Genomic DNA, 15,567 nt, shown 5'->3' on the forward strand with positions numbered 1-15,567 from the left:
ACTAATAGCCAGATACTAGTATATAAAATGTGAAGTCCCGACATTGTATACATTTTTTGGAAATAAAATCCAAAACCATTTTTATTATTGTCAAAAGTCAAACATGCCAAGTAACAGCTATGGCCACTGTCTCCAAGTAAACCCATATTTGAATGAGATGACAACTGGGTACAAAGTTGGTGAACTGGGGACTGGCACAGTTAAGAGTTGTACTAGTTCTAGGAAAGTGGTAGAAGGCATAAAAACACCCATCTATGTAATTTAATTTCTTTAGAAGAAGCAACCATTCATTCAGTAGCAGTCATAAAAAGCTAAAAGCTGAAAGAAACCTCTCAAGTTTGAGCTGCACTGAGATTTTGTTTCTTAGAAAAGTGTTTTGGGGATAAGCAAATGATAGCACACACTATACATGCTAAGTACTTTGAACTGAAGGATATTGAAAGAGCCCCAGAAGCAAAGTATCCTTTTGGTCTTCTCTTGCCCTTCTTTCTTTTGTTCCCCTTTCTCTCCCAAGGCAGACCATAGAAACTAGAATTTCTCTTACCCCAACCATGTCATAGAACTTAGAACCCCACTTCCCCAAAGCCAGCCATAAACCTAGAAATATTAAACTTCCCTCACCTTTTTATGTAGAAGCTGGCCATAAAGAAATTCTGTGACCTACCTTGTCTGATAGTAGGTCATAAAACTCTCATTCCAGAAGGTGTTCTGCCCTATACCATGAAGAAGGGAATGCTGTATAGAAAGACCAAGAAGAATCTGAACATACAGACCTTGCTGGCTTTCCCCGCTCAAACTGTTACCATTAGGTTATACACTTTTGTCTAATTATTCTCTATTCTTAGCTCTTAGCTCTCCATTCTTCATTGACTATGCATGAAAATATACAGTTTCCCCTTGAGTCGTTGAGTCTTCATTCCTGAAGCCTCCTGTGTCATGTAAAATTGATTAAATGAATGTGTTATGCTTTTCTCTTGTTAACCTATCTTCTGTTATAGGAGTGTTGGCCATGAAACTTACAGTGGGTGAGGAAAGGTTTTAGACCTTTCGGCGCCTACATGTGCAACTTAATACTAACCACATCTGATTACTTTGTTCTTTTTTCTTGATGTTCATCAGGAAAACTATTTTGTTTTAGGATATGTCTGATACTCCAAGTAAAAGTGATTTTTCTATTTCTAATAAAGCAAACTAGCCAAAATAATTTTTTATGCCTAAGATCTGGATTGCATTGGCAGCATTCATTTTTAAAAAAATATGTCATATTAGTTGGCAGTTTTTAACACTACATTAAGGTGACTGAAAGAGTGGCCTTTGAAGAGAGGCCTAAATTTCAGTCCCATCTCTGACACTTATTAGCCATATGATCTTGGTTATTCGCTTTTAGAGAAAGTATTAATCATCAATTTTATGAAAGAACCTATCTCATCATAGTCTTTTACTGTATTTGCTTTTACAGATCAGTGTACTGTTACCCGGACATACCTATTCCTTCACAAGTTCTGGTTCTTCAGTGCTGCTTACTATTTTGGTAACTGGGCGTTTCTTGGGGTAAGTACAGATACCTGCGGCATGATTTGACCTTCCTTTGTAAATTATAGTTAAACAGGTAAACTCTTTGTATATTAGTAGTCTATTTATATCATAGTACTGTCATTGAATTTTAAAGCATTACTTTACAAATGATTTTAAATTTGAAAAATAACACATAGCTTATTTGAATTTACAGGTATTCTTGATTGGATTAATTGTATCCTGTTGTAAAGGGAAGAAATCAGTTATTGAAGGAGTAGATGAAGATTCAGACATAAGTGATGATGAGCCCTCTGTCTATTCTGTTTGACAGACTTCTGTCTTAAAGGTTGTGTAATGCTGACTGAATATCTATTATGCATTTTTAAAGTATTAAACTAACATTAGAATGAGCTAACTAGCTTTCATCAAAAATGGGAGCATGGCTATAAAACAACTATATTTTATTATATGTTTTCTGAAGTAACATTGTATCATAGATTAGCATTTTAAATTACCATAATAATGCCATGTAAATATAAAACTACTGGCTTTGTGAGGGAATGTTTGTGCAAAATTTTTTCCTCTAATGTATAATAGTGTTAAATTGATTAAAAATCTTCCAGAATTAATACTCCCTTTTGTCACTTTTTAAAAACATAATAAATCATTTGTATCTGTGCCTTAGGTTCTCCAGAGTGATGTGGAATTTTAAAGTGTCTCTATCTGATTGCTTCCAAATAATATTTACAGTATAGCTGATGAATGTTACTCCCATATGCAACTTGTTTTCAGTTTTCTGCATAAAATCGTTAGTGTCACTCAAGTAGATTTCATGAAAAGATTTCAAACTACTTAGTGCTCTAAGAGCAGGACATTCCAAGATGTTATATTGTTCAAATATTAATCCATTAGATATCTTACAACCTCTACAGTATTTAAGGCATATATATTGTTATAGGTAGCTTTTGTTTTGTATCTGACCTCAGCATTTGTATTCCAATATAAATAGGGGTATTGTCAAGAATAATCAATACTGAAAAAAATTAATTTACATATTACTATAAGATATATGGCATCATATTTTGGCTTTAGAGATAGTTTTTCATTCTAAAGATTTGAAATTTGCAAAAGCTGTAATGAAAACTCTATGACATCAGTAGGGTATTTTGAACACATTCTGGATAGTGAGAAATAATCAAAAATTATATTCTAGTTTACTAACATAAGCATATTAGAACTCATTAAAAAGTATTATGATCCTTGAGGTAAAATATCGCTAAGCTTCTTTAAAAGGTTTAGGAATTAACAACTATATCCAAGTTAATTCTTCTCTCCCTTAATTTTTGTGCCATTTTTTTCTGTTCTGATTCTTTGTCTCTCTTGATAAACTTTCACAGCTTTTATATTTGCCTTCTGCTTCTTCAACTACCCTTTAGGATTATTCACCAGAATTTCATTCCCTTTTGTTCTTATTTTAAATTTTCTTTGTGGGCAGTCTCACATACCGTTGACTTCTATCTATACTACTTTTTCCTAAGCTCTGACTTTGACCTACCTTTTAGCTAGAAATTACTGCTTCAACCACAACATTTTGAAAATTGAAGTGCTCACTTTTTGGGGGGCCAAACTAAGACTTCTTCTGTATTCATTTTTTGACAAATGCACCAGCAGAGACTTGATTGCCTAAACAAAAAATCAGGCAGATCTCCATATCTCTTGTATATAATTAACTCATCAAACAATCAAGTCATGTTAATTTCTACTTCCTATCTTTCCATTTGTCCCTTCTTCTCCATTTTTACTACCACCTTCTATGTTACAGGCTGAATTGTGTCTGCTTACAATTCATATGTTGAAGTCTTGCCCCTTGTGCTTCACAGAATGAATGACTGTATGTAGAGATAGGACCTTTTAAAAGTAATTAAAGTAAAATGAGGCTGTTGGGTGAAGTCCAAATCCAATATGACTGGTGTTCTTATAAGAAAGGGAAGAGACATCTAGAATGTATGCGTACAAAGAAGAGGCCATGTGAGGATTCAATGAGAAGACCAACAGGAGAGGCCTCAAGAGAATCCAGTCTTGCCAACCTTTTAATCTTGAGCTTCCAGCTTCCAGATCTGTGAGAAAATAAATTTCTGTTGTTTAAGCCACTCAGTTTGTGGCATTTTGTTATGGCAGCCAAAGCAGACTGATAAACTCTTCCCTATTCACATAGCACCCTGTACAGTATATTGTGATTTATTGCTTTCATGTCTGAAATAAATCAGAGACATGTCCGCTAGACTCCCGAGTACTTAAACACAACATCTGGTTTTTCAGCTTTGTTCTTGGTGCCTAGAATAGCTTCTTACACATGGAAAGCATTCGGTTGACAGGTGAATTTGTTAGAAAGAATTTGTTAGAAAGAAGTCTTAAGCTTGTCTACATGGTTTAAGCATGAATAAACTATTTTGATTAAAGAGGAATACATATTTAGCCTGTTCTTGAGACCAATTTTGAAACCTAAAAGGTTAGAAGTATTATATTTGTCTTGAATACTACATATACTTTTCATTACTTTTGGGAGTGTTTTGTTGGTTTCCGTCAGACCAACTTCTTAGCTTTTGACTTTGCTCATTGTATTTTTTAAGTATATGTTTTCATCCTAGATTCTATAAAGTTTCTATGTATTTAGAATTTTACTTTTATTCTAACACTAAGGTATTTTTTTCCTCCTAGTCATATGGAATGCCTTTATTAACTTTGTATTTTCATGAAGCTGATTTGTGTTACGGATTCCAGTAATGAAGAACGTATTTCCTTTGAAGTCCTGAAAAATGCCTAAATCGGAGATTATCTAGAGTGACAACTTTCTAAAAGGCCAAGGCTGTCATGTTCCATGTAAACTTCAAACAAGTGATTATTCATCCATGTAACAAGGTACTGGTAGAATGGGGACCCTGGAACTGACTTCTAGCTCAGTGCTACCATAGCAAAGGAAATGAAAAATGCATATTGCAAAAGAAAAGGAAACACAGGAGCTTCAGGAAATCAAAAAGCAATACAGAAAATAATGTTTTAAAAATATACTACTACTGAGCTCTTTAGTGAAAGATATCTACATAGGTCAGTAATATACTGTTTTAGAATCATTTCATAGGCAAACCACAGTAAACATTGATTATAGCACAGAATTTAAGTATCTTTTTATGATCACATAAAAAGAAAGTTGTTAAAAGCTGGAAGATTGAAGAAGAGGGGTAGAAAGAGACCTAACAGGAAAAGTCATGTTTATATCCTCATTTTATGAGGGGGATGATGGAGAGAAGAGAGATATTAAGAAATATGTCTCTGGTAGAGGGAGTATATATGTTGAAGGGTAGTGGAATATGCCACCCCAAATATGCCATTTTGGCAAAAGAATTATTTTGAGCTTAAAACAGCAGATGCAAGAAGGATGCTTTGACTACCCCTTTTTCTTCCTAAAACCAGGATATAAAACTCCCATATGGAAGATGTCCTCTCTCTACCAGAAGGAAAGTAACATTTTTGTCACCAGGGCTAAAAAAACCTGTACAAACAAACCTTATTAAACTAACTTATTGTATTAGTCCATTTGCATTGCTATAAGGTAATACCTGAGGCTGGATAATTTATAAAGAAAAAGGTTTATTTGGCTTACTGTTCTTCAGGCTATACAAGCAACCTGGTACCAGCTTATGGTGAGGCCTCTGGAAACTTAAAATTATGGCAGAAGTAGAAGGGGGATACCATGTATCCCATAGTGAGAGTGAGCAAGGGAGAGTGGAGGAGGTTCCAGGCTCTTTAAAAGAACCAGTTCTAGCATGAATTGATACAGAACTCACTCACTACCACTAGGACAGCACCAAACCATTCATGGGGGATCTGCTCTCATGACCCAAACACCTACCACCAGACCTCTCCTCCAACACTGAGGACCACATTTTAACATGAGATTTGGAGGGGACAAACATCCAAAATATATCTCTTCTCTTCTTATTGTTCCACCATTTTCTGCCCTAGCCCCAGCCTCTCTGTCTTGTCACATTTTCATAATTTACCACTCTTTGTCCAATTTAGTATATAAGCATCCAACTCTTATTGCCCCTTTGAGGTTTTATTTCCTTTTGAAATCTTCTGTGTCATGAAAAAATTATGTTAAATAAATTTGTATGCTTTTCTCCTGTTTATCTGTCTTTTGTTATGGAGCCCCAGCTGGGGCTCCTAAAATGGACAGATAAAAGATTATTTTCCTCCCCTGTAGTTGATTAAAGTTATAGAGGTAATCAATACAGCATCTAAAATGGTAATACAGGTTGAGTATCCCTTATCCAAAATGCTTGGAAACATAAGTGTTTTGGATTTTGAGATTTTTATTTTAGAATATGTGCAGAATATATACCAGTTGAGCATTCCTAATAAAAATATGAAATCCATAATGCTTGAATGGATATTTCCTTCAAGCATCATGTTGATGCTAAAGAAATTTCAGATTTTGGAGCATTTCAGATTTTCAGATTAGAGTTGCTCAATCTGTATAACAATGTTAGGAGATGGAATAAAAGGGAAGGAAGAAGAACATGTCTTAAGCGAAATTCTCTTACTATAGGAAGTCAGTAGGCAATATTTAAATAAAGATAAAAATATTTAAGGGAGAAATTTTATCAGAAGATAATAGTCATTGTGATTATATGTAAATATGTCTTAGAATTTTCTGGCAGCTGAGAGAAAAGATGATGGATAATGATTTTATATCTGATAGAAGAAAGCACTCAGTTTTTCTCCTGATAATTTTTTCTGGCACTAAAATATAGAAGGAAGTTACGTTGTGAATTCTTATATAAAGAATGTTAATGAACAAATGTCTTTACTAAAGTTTAAGTAGAGAGACCATATGCAAAGAGACAGAATTTGAAATCTCCAGGGGAAATCTGGTTGGCTATCAAGAAGTCTCAAAATGGATTAGTTTTGTGTGTATGTAATTTATTCACTCAGCAAACATCTAAACTTCTTATTTCAGGCACTGGCTAGTGGCTACTGAGTTTCTACCATTAAAGAAGATAGGACACATCATTTTAGAACTTGATCTAGAAATGTGTAGCCGAATGGCCTTTGGCAGTAACTGGACATGGTCAGTATCTACTAAGATTGTATGTGTCTGATATTATGAATAAATATACATAAAAGAAATCACTTTATCAAGTTACAGTTATGATCAAAGATATTCCAATTACCAGAATTTTCATATCTCCAAACCACAACCCATCCTCTCCTTGTAGCATAATCAGAAGGTTACTTGATGACTGTAGGATTGAAGTGATGTGAGGTAGGTAGCAAGGGGCATTTCAGGCATTTTGTGATGATGCTTGATTAAATATCCACCCTTCTTCAGCAGAGACCACTCTAAGGGACCAGATGGCCCAAGTTGCCCAGATTGAATTGTGCTACCTTGGACAGTCCTTAACACATATATTGGCTATGCTTAAATCTCAGCTGACATACTTTATTAGGTTTGTACATATAGATTAAGCTACACCTCGGTTTTAGGAAAGTCACTCTTCTGCCCTTTCTCCCTTTCCATGCATATTTTGATATGGTAAGTTTTATTGGAGACTACCTTATTCTTCTCATTGGCAAAAGCACTAGAAACACTTCTAATACTACTCATAATCTTCACCTGTGATTTCACAGGAAATTTGAACATTTTCTTTGTACAACAAAGCCAATAAACAAAGATTAACTTGTAACCTAGGGATAGGATAGCATTTCTCTGGAGAACTAAGCTTTTATGGTCAGGAATACAGTTTTCTGTGTGGTTCCCCCATAGGCTTCTATCTGCTTCAGCTCTACACTGAAGCTGCTGGATAGTGCTTAAGTCAAGTTCCCTGACAAGTATGTGTGTAAAGCAATGTCTTCTGTTACCCTAGAAGACATTTTTGATAGCAGATGAGCAGACAACAAAGTTAACATTTGAGGAAATTAGGACATACTCAGAGTACCATATTTCTACATCAAGAGGTGATGTTTCTGTTGACCAAAACAAAATTCCTATAAAAGAAATTATTTTTTTACTTGTATAGAATTCATCAAGTGGCTCCCCAGCAGCATCTATGAGATACTAGATTCTGGACCTTGTTCTGAACCTTATTCTAATACTTGATGAAAAGCACTACCAAACTTGATATCTACTGTCCTTACCAGTTCAAGTTCTACTTTCTACTCTTATTTACCTGAAGCTTTTTGAAAACCTGAAGTGTGTGTGTATAAGTAAATATTTATACACACACAGAATCTCCATTGATGTAAGGGAACACCAGTCTTACCAGTAAAAGAGTAAGTTAAAGGAAATGTAAGTTTATTCCTAATACATAGAATATCTCAAATGCTGACAAAACTATAATTAAGCCTTAAAAGACTTCTGTAATGAATTTACTGACTCATTCACTTGAACCAGAACTTGAGTGCCTAGTATGTATCAGAAACTGCTATAAAATGGAGAAACAAATGAAAACACAAAATGGTGCCTATTTTCAAAGGTGTTTAGAAGCCAGGGGGCAAATAAACTCATAAATAGAAAATTATAATGTCACAAATGCTATAAATGCAGTGAGGCTACAAGTGATACTCTCTTGAGCTCAGGAAAGGCTCAAAATTCTTGAGATAAGTAAATGCTAACCAAATTACAGGCAATAAATTGTCTAAGCAGAAAGAATCTGGCTTTGGTGAGTGGGGAAACTTCCTGAAAGGGCTGTGTGGCTAGAGGCTATGTGACTAGTGGGCTGTGTGACTGGGAAGCAGGGCTGCTGCATAAGAGGTAAGACAGATGGGAAGCCTAAGAACAAGAGTAGAGCCTGTGTCAGCAGTACAAACATGTGAAACATGGGAACCAGATGTCTCCCTCAAAAGTAGACTCAGCCCTGGGAAAGAGGGAAACCCCAAATCAACTGACATTAAGTTTCTGCTCCCTAAGTGGTATGAGAAACAAGTCAGTACAGAAATAAATTCCATATCTTGCATGCCTAAGTTTGCAAAATAAAGTTCACACCAAAGCTAAATATTCTTAGTTATATCGCTAGTAAATATTCTGATTTTAACTTGTCATTTAATTGTTCTGTAAATTAATCACTAGTGGGATGGAGAAAACATTTTCACGTTTACATTGTCAAAGTAAAACCTCCTTAAGTTATACTTATTATTTCAGAATGTTTGATTATTTTAGAGGTTGGCAAAGTTTTTCTATGAAGGGCCAGATAGTAAATGGGCTTTTCAAGACCATATAAGAACCCTGTCACAGTTTTTTCCCTTTTTATAACCCTTTAAAAATTTTTTTTAAATGCTGGGATTTGGTCTCCTGGCTGTCGTATGCCAACCCCTGAATTATTCTGAATTATTTCATTAATCACTTTGCTTAAGGTAGTTGGAGCTTGGTGGAACAAAGACAAGTAGGCTAAAGACAAACATAAACTTAGAAGGGAGATTATTAATAAGAAAGAACTCTTTTCAAATGCTTTTAGCACATTGCATAATTTTTTAAAGGCCAAATAACTTCTATTCTGAGTTTAAAGGTGATATGAACTTGTAAAATAATTCAAACAACTCAGAAATTGTGGCTGAACAAGAAAGTGAGTGAGCAGAATGTGTACTGATCTTCAAATTTATTTGGGGACCATTCATCACACACCTCATATGGAACCCAGTTGAAATGATGGACAAGCTGATCTCTAAGTGACCTTTACCTCTGACATTTGTGACCTATTTCTTTCTTTTGGTTAAAGAGAATTATAAGGGAGTCTCCAGGGTTAAAAATTGTTGAGTACAAGGAGTTTTTCTCTCTGTGCCACAGTTTCCTCATCTGTAAAATTTCGATAATAACACTAACCTGTTCATGGGATTATTGAGGGCACTAAATTAGTATAAAATACTTAGTATAGTGCCTGTGAAGTGGTAAACTCAATATTTATTCGCTACTATTGTTACTGTTTCTAAGATGCTTTATTTCATTATGCCCTTTAATCATCAGGGCTTCAAACCCTTTCAGAAATGCACCTTAACCTCCTTTTACATTGCTGTCATTGCTTGTCTTCCTGTACTTTAACCCCTAGGTTAAGTAACTATGAGTCAAAAAGCAAGCACTTAGTTGTATTATGAGAGCTCAGAGCATTAAAAACCCTACAGAGTAAATATTTTTGAGACTAAAAAAAAAGGCTTTTGTAATGTAAATCATGGTTATCATCATCTCTATTTTTTTATTAATGATCTTTTCTTCAAACTGTATTTCAAAACTCCAAATAATGAAATGCAAGAATAACACATTACAATTATTTCCAGCATAGAAGCAGTCAGAGCACTTAATTACCAAGAACAAGCTATTGTGTTCCACCTTTTTCACATTGCTGCCCTCAAAAGACTACAGTGTATTCTTCATCTACCAGTTTTGTTTCTCAGTTTAACATACAAATGAAAGCTTTCTCTTCAGTTTTTCATGGGAACATTATGAATTCACAACTAACATTTGTACAATTTTTTTTAGGAATGAATAAAAAGTTGTACACATACCATCATTGCAGAGTACAAAAAGTAAAATGGAAAGAAACATTTGCTGTCACTTCACAGGCTAAAATTTGCAATTTAATACATAAGCACCTGTTTCCTCACACACCTCCAATAAGCTCACTGCCCTCAATAGCGTGGTAAAAGTAGAAAGAGAAGACTTACTTGTGTCAAAATCTGTATTAGTCTGTCCTCATGCTGCTTTGCAGAAATACCTGAGACAGGGTAATTATAAAGAAAAGAGGTTTAATTGACTCATAGTTCTGCACAGCTGGGAAGGCCTCAGGAAACTTAAATTATGGTAGAAGGGGAAGCAAACCTAACCTTCACATGGCAGTGGGAGAGAGAAGTGCAAACTGAAGGGGAGTAAAGACCCTTATAAAACCATCGGATCTCCTGAGAACTCACTGTCACAAGAACAGCATGGGGGAGCCACCCCCATGATCTAGTCACCCCCAGCAATGTCCCTCCTTCAACACTTGGGAATTGCAATTTTTATTTCAATTCAAGATGAGGTTTTGTGTCGGTACACAGCCAAACCATATCAAAATCTAACATGGGTTGTTTAATAACTGGGTGATTTTTGGCAAGTTATTTTGCTTCTGTAAGTCTGTCTCTTCATCTGTGAAATTGAGTCACATTACCTACTCTGTTGCATTATCAAAAGGATTTACAGTACCCAGAACTTAGTAGACACTCAACCAGGATCACCAAGAACCACTCAAAACACAAAGATGGAGGCCTAAAATGGAAAAAAAATGGGAAGCACAAAGTTGGAGGCTAAAATGAATTAGAATGCTTTTGGATAGGGTATATAAACTCAAGTTGGCCACTCTCCCCACCCAGTAGTATTATACATTTGCAAGTACATACTCCATACTCCAAGAAGGCTTTTGAATTGAACCCTGGGCCCTTGGTTCTGTCCCTGGAATTCAAATGGATAAGCCTCCCAGATGAGTAGTTAAACCAAAAACATTCCGAGATCTCATAATACCAAAAACACAGACACATAAAAACCAAGAATTTTTCCCCATGTAGCATTTCCTGTGAGCTGATTGAATAGGACAGCTACAAAGACCTATAAAGCATGGACCCTGCCCAATAAAGAACTTTTTCTATTCAATGATATTTTTTTTTCTGAAACTTGGGATTAAAATTACGTAGTATAAAGCTCATAGAAACAGAAAGTAGAAGAATGGTTACCGGGGTGAAGGGGTGGGAAAAATAGATATTAACCAAAGGGTATAAACTCTCAGTTATAAGATGAATAAGTTCTGGAGACCTAGTAACTATAGTTAATAATAATGTATCCTTAAAATTTTCTAGCTTATGAGTATTCTTGCTGTAAAACATACAAAAAAAACCCAGTGAGGTGATTGATACATTAATTAGCTTGATTGTGGTAATCATTTCATAATGGATACATATATCAAAACATTATATTATACATCTTATATATGATTTCTGCTAATTATACCCCCCCAAAAAAAACTGAAGAAAATAAACTTTAAAACTTACATAGTATATTATGGCTAGGGCAGAATTACATAGTATATTATTGCCAAGGCAACTAAATACAGTAAAATGTAAAGGCATGTAAATAACAAAATATAATGAATTAATTTTCTGTCTTATCTTTAATTCTTCTCAGTCTTAATCTTTTTCTTCTTTCTCCTAACACTGTAAAAACTGAACCTCTACTTTTTCATCTATGCTACTTAAGGTGTAAATTTTCTGTGTAAAAAATATGGTTTCATAGGAATCAAAGATGAACAACCCCGAGTAGCCTTTCTCAACGCGGTAGCTGTTATCTCAACCTTTCCCAATTTCGTTGTTAATTTCCCTGGGGGATTTTTTGCTTCTCTCTTTCGAAACTATCTTTCTCTTCCCTTTGGTTTGACAGAGAAAGAAGAAATTTCAACTATGGAAGTCACATATTTCCCAGCATGACTCTATTTTTTTACTCAGTAAAAGCAGTTTCTCACCTTGTCCAAGCCACAGTCAACTTGCTCTCTATTGGATTTCTTTATGCCTATTGCAAATTTTTTTGCCTTGATCCAGGCTGCTCATGTGTAAAAGGGCCATACTTTTTACTCAATATATATCAAAGCCATATTGAAAAACGTATCTACCTACTCAGCATATTTAAATCTGTATACAAATTTGTTCCCCTACCATAAATTTTAAATGAAATAATAAAAAACCAACCCAACAGGCCAGGCATGGTGGCTCACACCTGTAATCCCAGCACTTTGGGAGGCCACGGCGGGCTGATCGTGAGGTAAAGAGATCGAGACCACACTGACCTAAATGGTCAAACCCCGTCTCAACTAAAAATTACAAAAATATTAGCCGGGCATGGTGGTGCATGTCTGTAGTCCCAGCTACTTGGGAGGCTGAGACAGGAGAATTGCTTGAAACTGGAAAATGGAAGTTGCAGTGAGCCAGGATTGTGCCATTGCACTCTAGCCTGGTGATAGAGCGAGACTCTGCCTTAAAAAAAAAAAAAAAAAAAAAAAATGGGATTTGGTCTCACTACCTAAAAAAATTGCAGCAAAGTCAAAGTTACACTTTCTGTTCTGATTGTCCTTTCGAAATAGAGATATAATAATTTATGTATTTATAAAATGAAGTGCTTTTAGAACCATCAAAGAAGATGAGAGTCATTAGGGGCCATAGAAATTTCTAATGGTTCCATAAAAGAAAGCCAGGGGCAATGCCCTGGCTGTAACCTCAGGAGCCCCATAAGAGGGGTTTCCAGTTCTGTAGTAGCAATTTAAACTATTGGCCCAGGAGCTTGACTAGTTTTTAACAACCAGCATAAGCAACCTTGCCTTCGTCATTTCTCTTTGTCATATGCCTTTGTCATGCCTGGTTTTTGCTTATTCCTCCCTCTCAGTATCTGTGTCTCATTTCTACCCATTCTCAGCACCTTACCTCCATCCCCCTTTCGTTTGCTGCTGCTCAGCAACCTTGGTTGATTCCTCTCTCCACCTTGGCTTTACTGGAACAGCCGCTAGAGAAGTCCACCAAACTGGGAGACTGTGGAGCCTGGATGACCTTGGGCCCAAATGCAGCTCAGTTGCCTATTAACTCTGTGATCTGGGGCACTTCACTCTGAGAATTCTCAATAGTATATACAAAACACTTCCTGTAATGCCTTGGCTTTTAGTAGACATTCAATAAAAGGTAGTTCTATTATTGTAGACATCAATATTTCTCCAAACAAAACTAATTCTGCCCAACCATCTCTCTATCTTAGTGGTTGGAATAATGGTTTGCTAACTTATTTCATCTAAGCCTCCCCTCTCCCCTACATCCTTGGATAAAAATTATGTCTGTTGGAAATGTTTAGGCATTTAGGCACAGCAGGTGTTTTCCATGAAAATGAACTTTGGCAATTGTTTCAAGAGTCATATAATTTTTGAGAGTGTAGAGACCTTAAGCAATCTCTTGTCTGAGCTTCAATTAATAGATACTGAAGAGGTAATCTAGCTGTGATATATGAACCTTTCAGGATAAATCTTTATATTTACAGCAGCATTCCTATGATATTATTTGCCTGAGAACAATTCCTAGAAGGAGTTATAGCCACTTATCAAATGCAGAGCTCTCCTTCACTCAGAAACATTTGGTGAGCTTTTACTGTGTGCTAGATTCTGGGCAATGCTGGGATTACATAGACTAATAAGGACCACAAGACAGAATCCTGTCACACCTTTGAGGAAGTCACATTTCATAAATGGGCTCACTCAAGAGCTCTCAGAAAAACACAGATGTGATGACTCTAAATGATAGTGTGAGGCCAATAATACCAACGCTCACTGCCAAACCTCCTGTCCACATTTGGTTGGTGACATTGTTTCCATAATCTCTCATCAAGAATGGCAAATCATTTGTGATCTTCGCTCCAAAGAAGCTCGTTATCTTATCTTGAGCCATTTGATCTGTGATGGTGTTTCCCAACCATCAGCAAGTATCCTAGACCCCACCGTGTGAGGAATATGTATCTAGTGTTATTTAAACTCATAGCTGTACCCAACAAGCAAGTAATCAGTATTCCTAAATTTTTTCTGACCAGAATGCCAAGTAGGGCTGTTTATTCCACCTCATTGAGAATTAGGCATGAAAGAAGTAAGGATTTTTACATATAAATAAGCAAGAATCCTTTTACGTACAAAAAACTCTGGGTAAACACTGTCAAAGGTAAAGGATTAGAAAATATTAACACTGGGCTTTGACTTATGATGTTAGGATTTTAAATATAAATATTTAGGGGCAGTAAAATAGATTCCTTCATACTAGAGAGAAGTGCACTGCTCCATTAGCTTACCTGCTGAAATTACTAACAGAGCTGCCACCCCTGTTCTCATGTTCCTCAAGCTGTAAGGCTTGACAATTTGGGTATAGTGTAGTTAGTATATTATAAATAATGCTAAAACTATTACACAAATCCACTTTTTGAAAACGTTTTTTACCTGAATGTTTAATCTTGTTTTTCCATTTTTATTAAAATTTGGAATCAACAATTTTAAATGGAAACATTTACAGTTAAAAGGGACAAAGCGGGGGTGGGATATGCCTTAGTTTTTAGAAATGCACTATGTAAACAACCTTTTGGAAGTTTAAGTTATTCAGGGAGACACATCTGGGGTATACATAAGTGTCAGTTTATGCTTTTGATTACTTAAAAAGTAATGCAATCTTGCAAACTTAGATAATACTTTCATGTTGGACTTGTACTGTGTCCTCACTTTTGGAAAAAAGGCAAAGGTTGGTTGGTATAGTGATTCCATGTTTTCCAAGTTTTTAGAGCAGCCCTTCCTTTGTCCTTTCTAGTCTATTCAGCTCTCTTTGTTTAGTTTTGTGTTTTTGACTATTTTCCAGACTGATAAGACTGTTCTCTACTTTGATCATCTTCTCTTTTGTCTGTTGAAATTTTAATTGATTATACATATATATTACATATTTAAATTTTAATTAAATGATTATGCGTTATACATGATTATATGGTAAATATATTAAAATCAATTAAATTATAAGTACTTTTTTTCAGAAAGTCTATTTTGTGCTCTCATTTCTTCTCCTTATGATTTATTTTTTAAACTTTTATTTTAGGTTTAGAGGTACATGTAAAGGTTTGTTACATAGGCAAACATGTGGCATGGGGGTTTCTTGTATATATTATTGCCTCACTTAGGTATTAAGCCCAATATTCAATAATTATCTTTTCTGCTGCTCTCCCTCCTCCCACCCTCCCCCCTCAAGTAGACACCAGTGTCTGTTGTTTCTTTCTTTGTGTTCATAAGTTCTTATCATTTAACTCTGACTTATAAGTGAGAACATGCAGTGTTTGGTTTTCTGTTCATGCGTTAGGTTGCTAAAGTTACTGCCTTCAGCTCCACCCATGTTCCCACAAAACACATGATCTAGTTCCTTTTTATGGCTGCATAGTATTTCATGGTGTATATGTACCACATTTTCTTTATCCAATGTGTCATT

General features: G+C 35.4%; 1 protein-coding gene across 5 annotated transcripts in view; it reads left to right on the forward strand.

The window, feature by feature from the left end:
• Positions 1-11,044, forward strand: part of LMBRD1 (LMBR1 domain containing 1) — a 131,974-nt gene extending 120,930 nt beyond the window's left edge. For 4 of the 5 annotated variants that reach the window (XM_032275608.1, XM_032275607.1, XM_032275609.1 and 1 more), the window contains 2 exons: positions 1,460-1,551; positions 1,730-11,044. In XM_032275608.1, coding sequence (XP_032131499.1) covers positions 1,460-1,551; positions 1,730-1,843 — 206 coding nt within the window. In that variant the 3' untranslated portion in view covers positions 1,844-11,044. The remainder of the gene's footprint in view (positions 1-1,459; positions 1,552-1,729) is intronic. The other variant, XR_004268055.1, reaches the window with a different exon arrangement.
• Positions 11,045-15,567: the final 4,523 nt, after the last annotated feature.

This window comes from Sapajus apella, unplaced genomic scaffold (assembly GCF_009761245.1).
Source record: "Sapajus apella isolate SASKATOON/1434 unplaced genomic scaffold, GSC_monkey_1.0 scaffold6, whole genome shotgun sequence".
Lineage (NCBI taxonomy): Eukaryota > Metazoa > Chordata > Mammalia > Primates > Cebidae > Sapajus > Sapajus apella.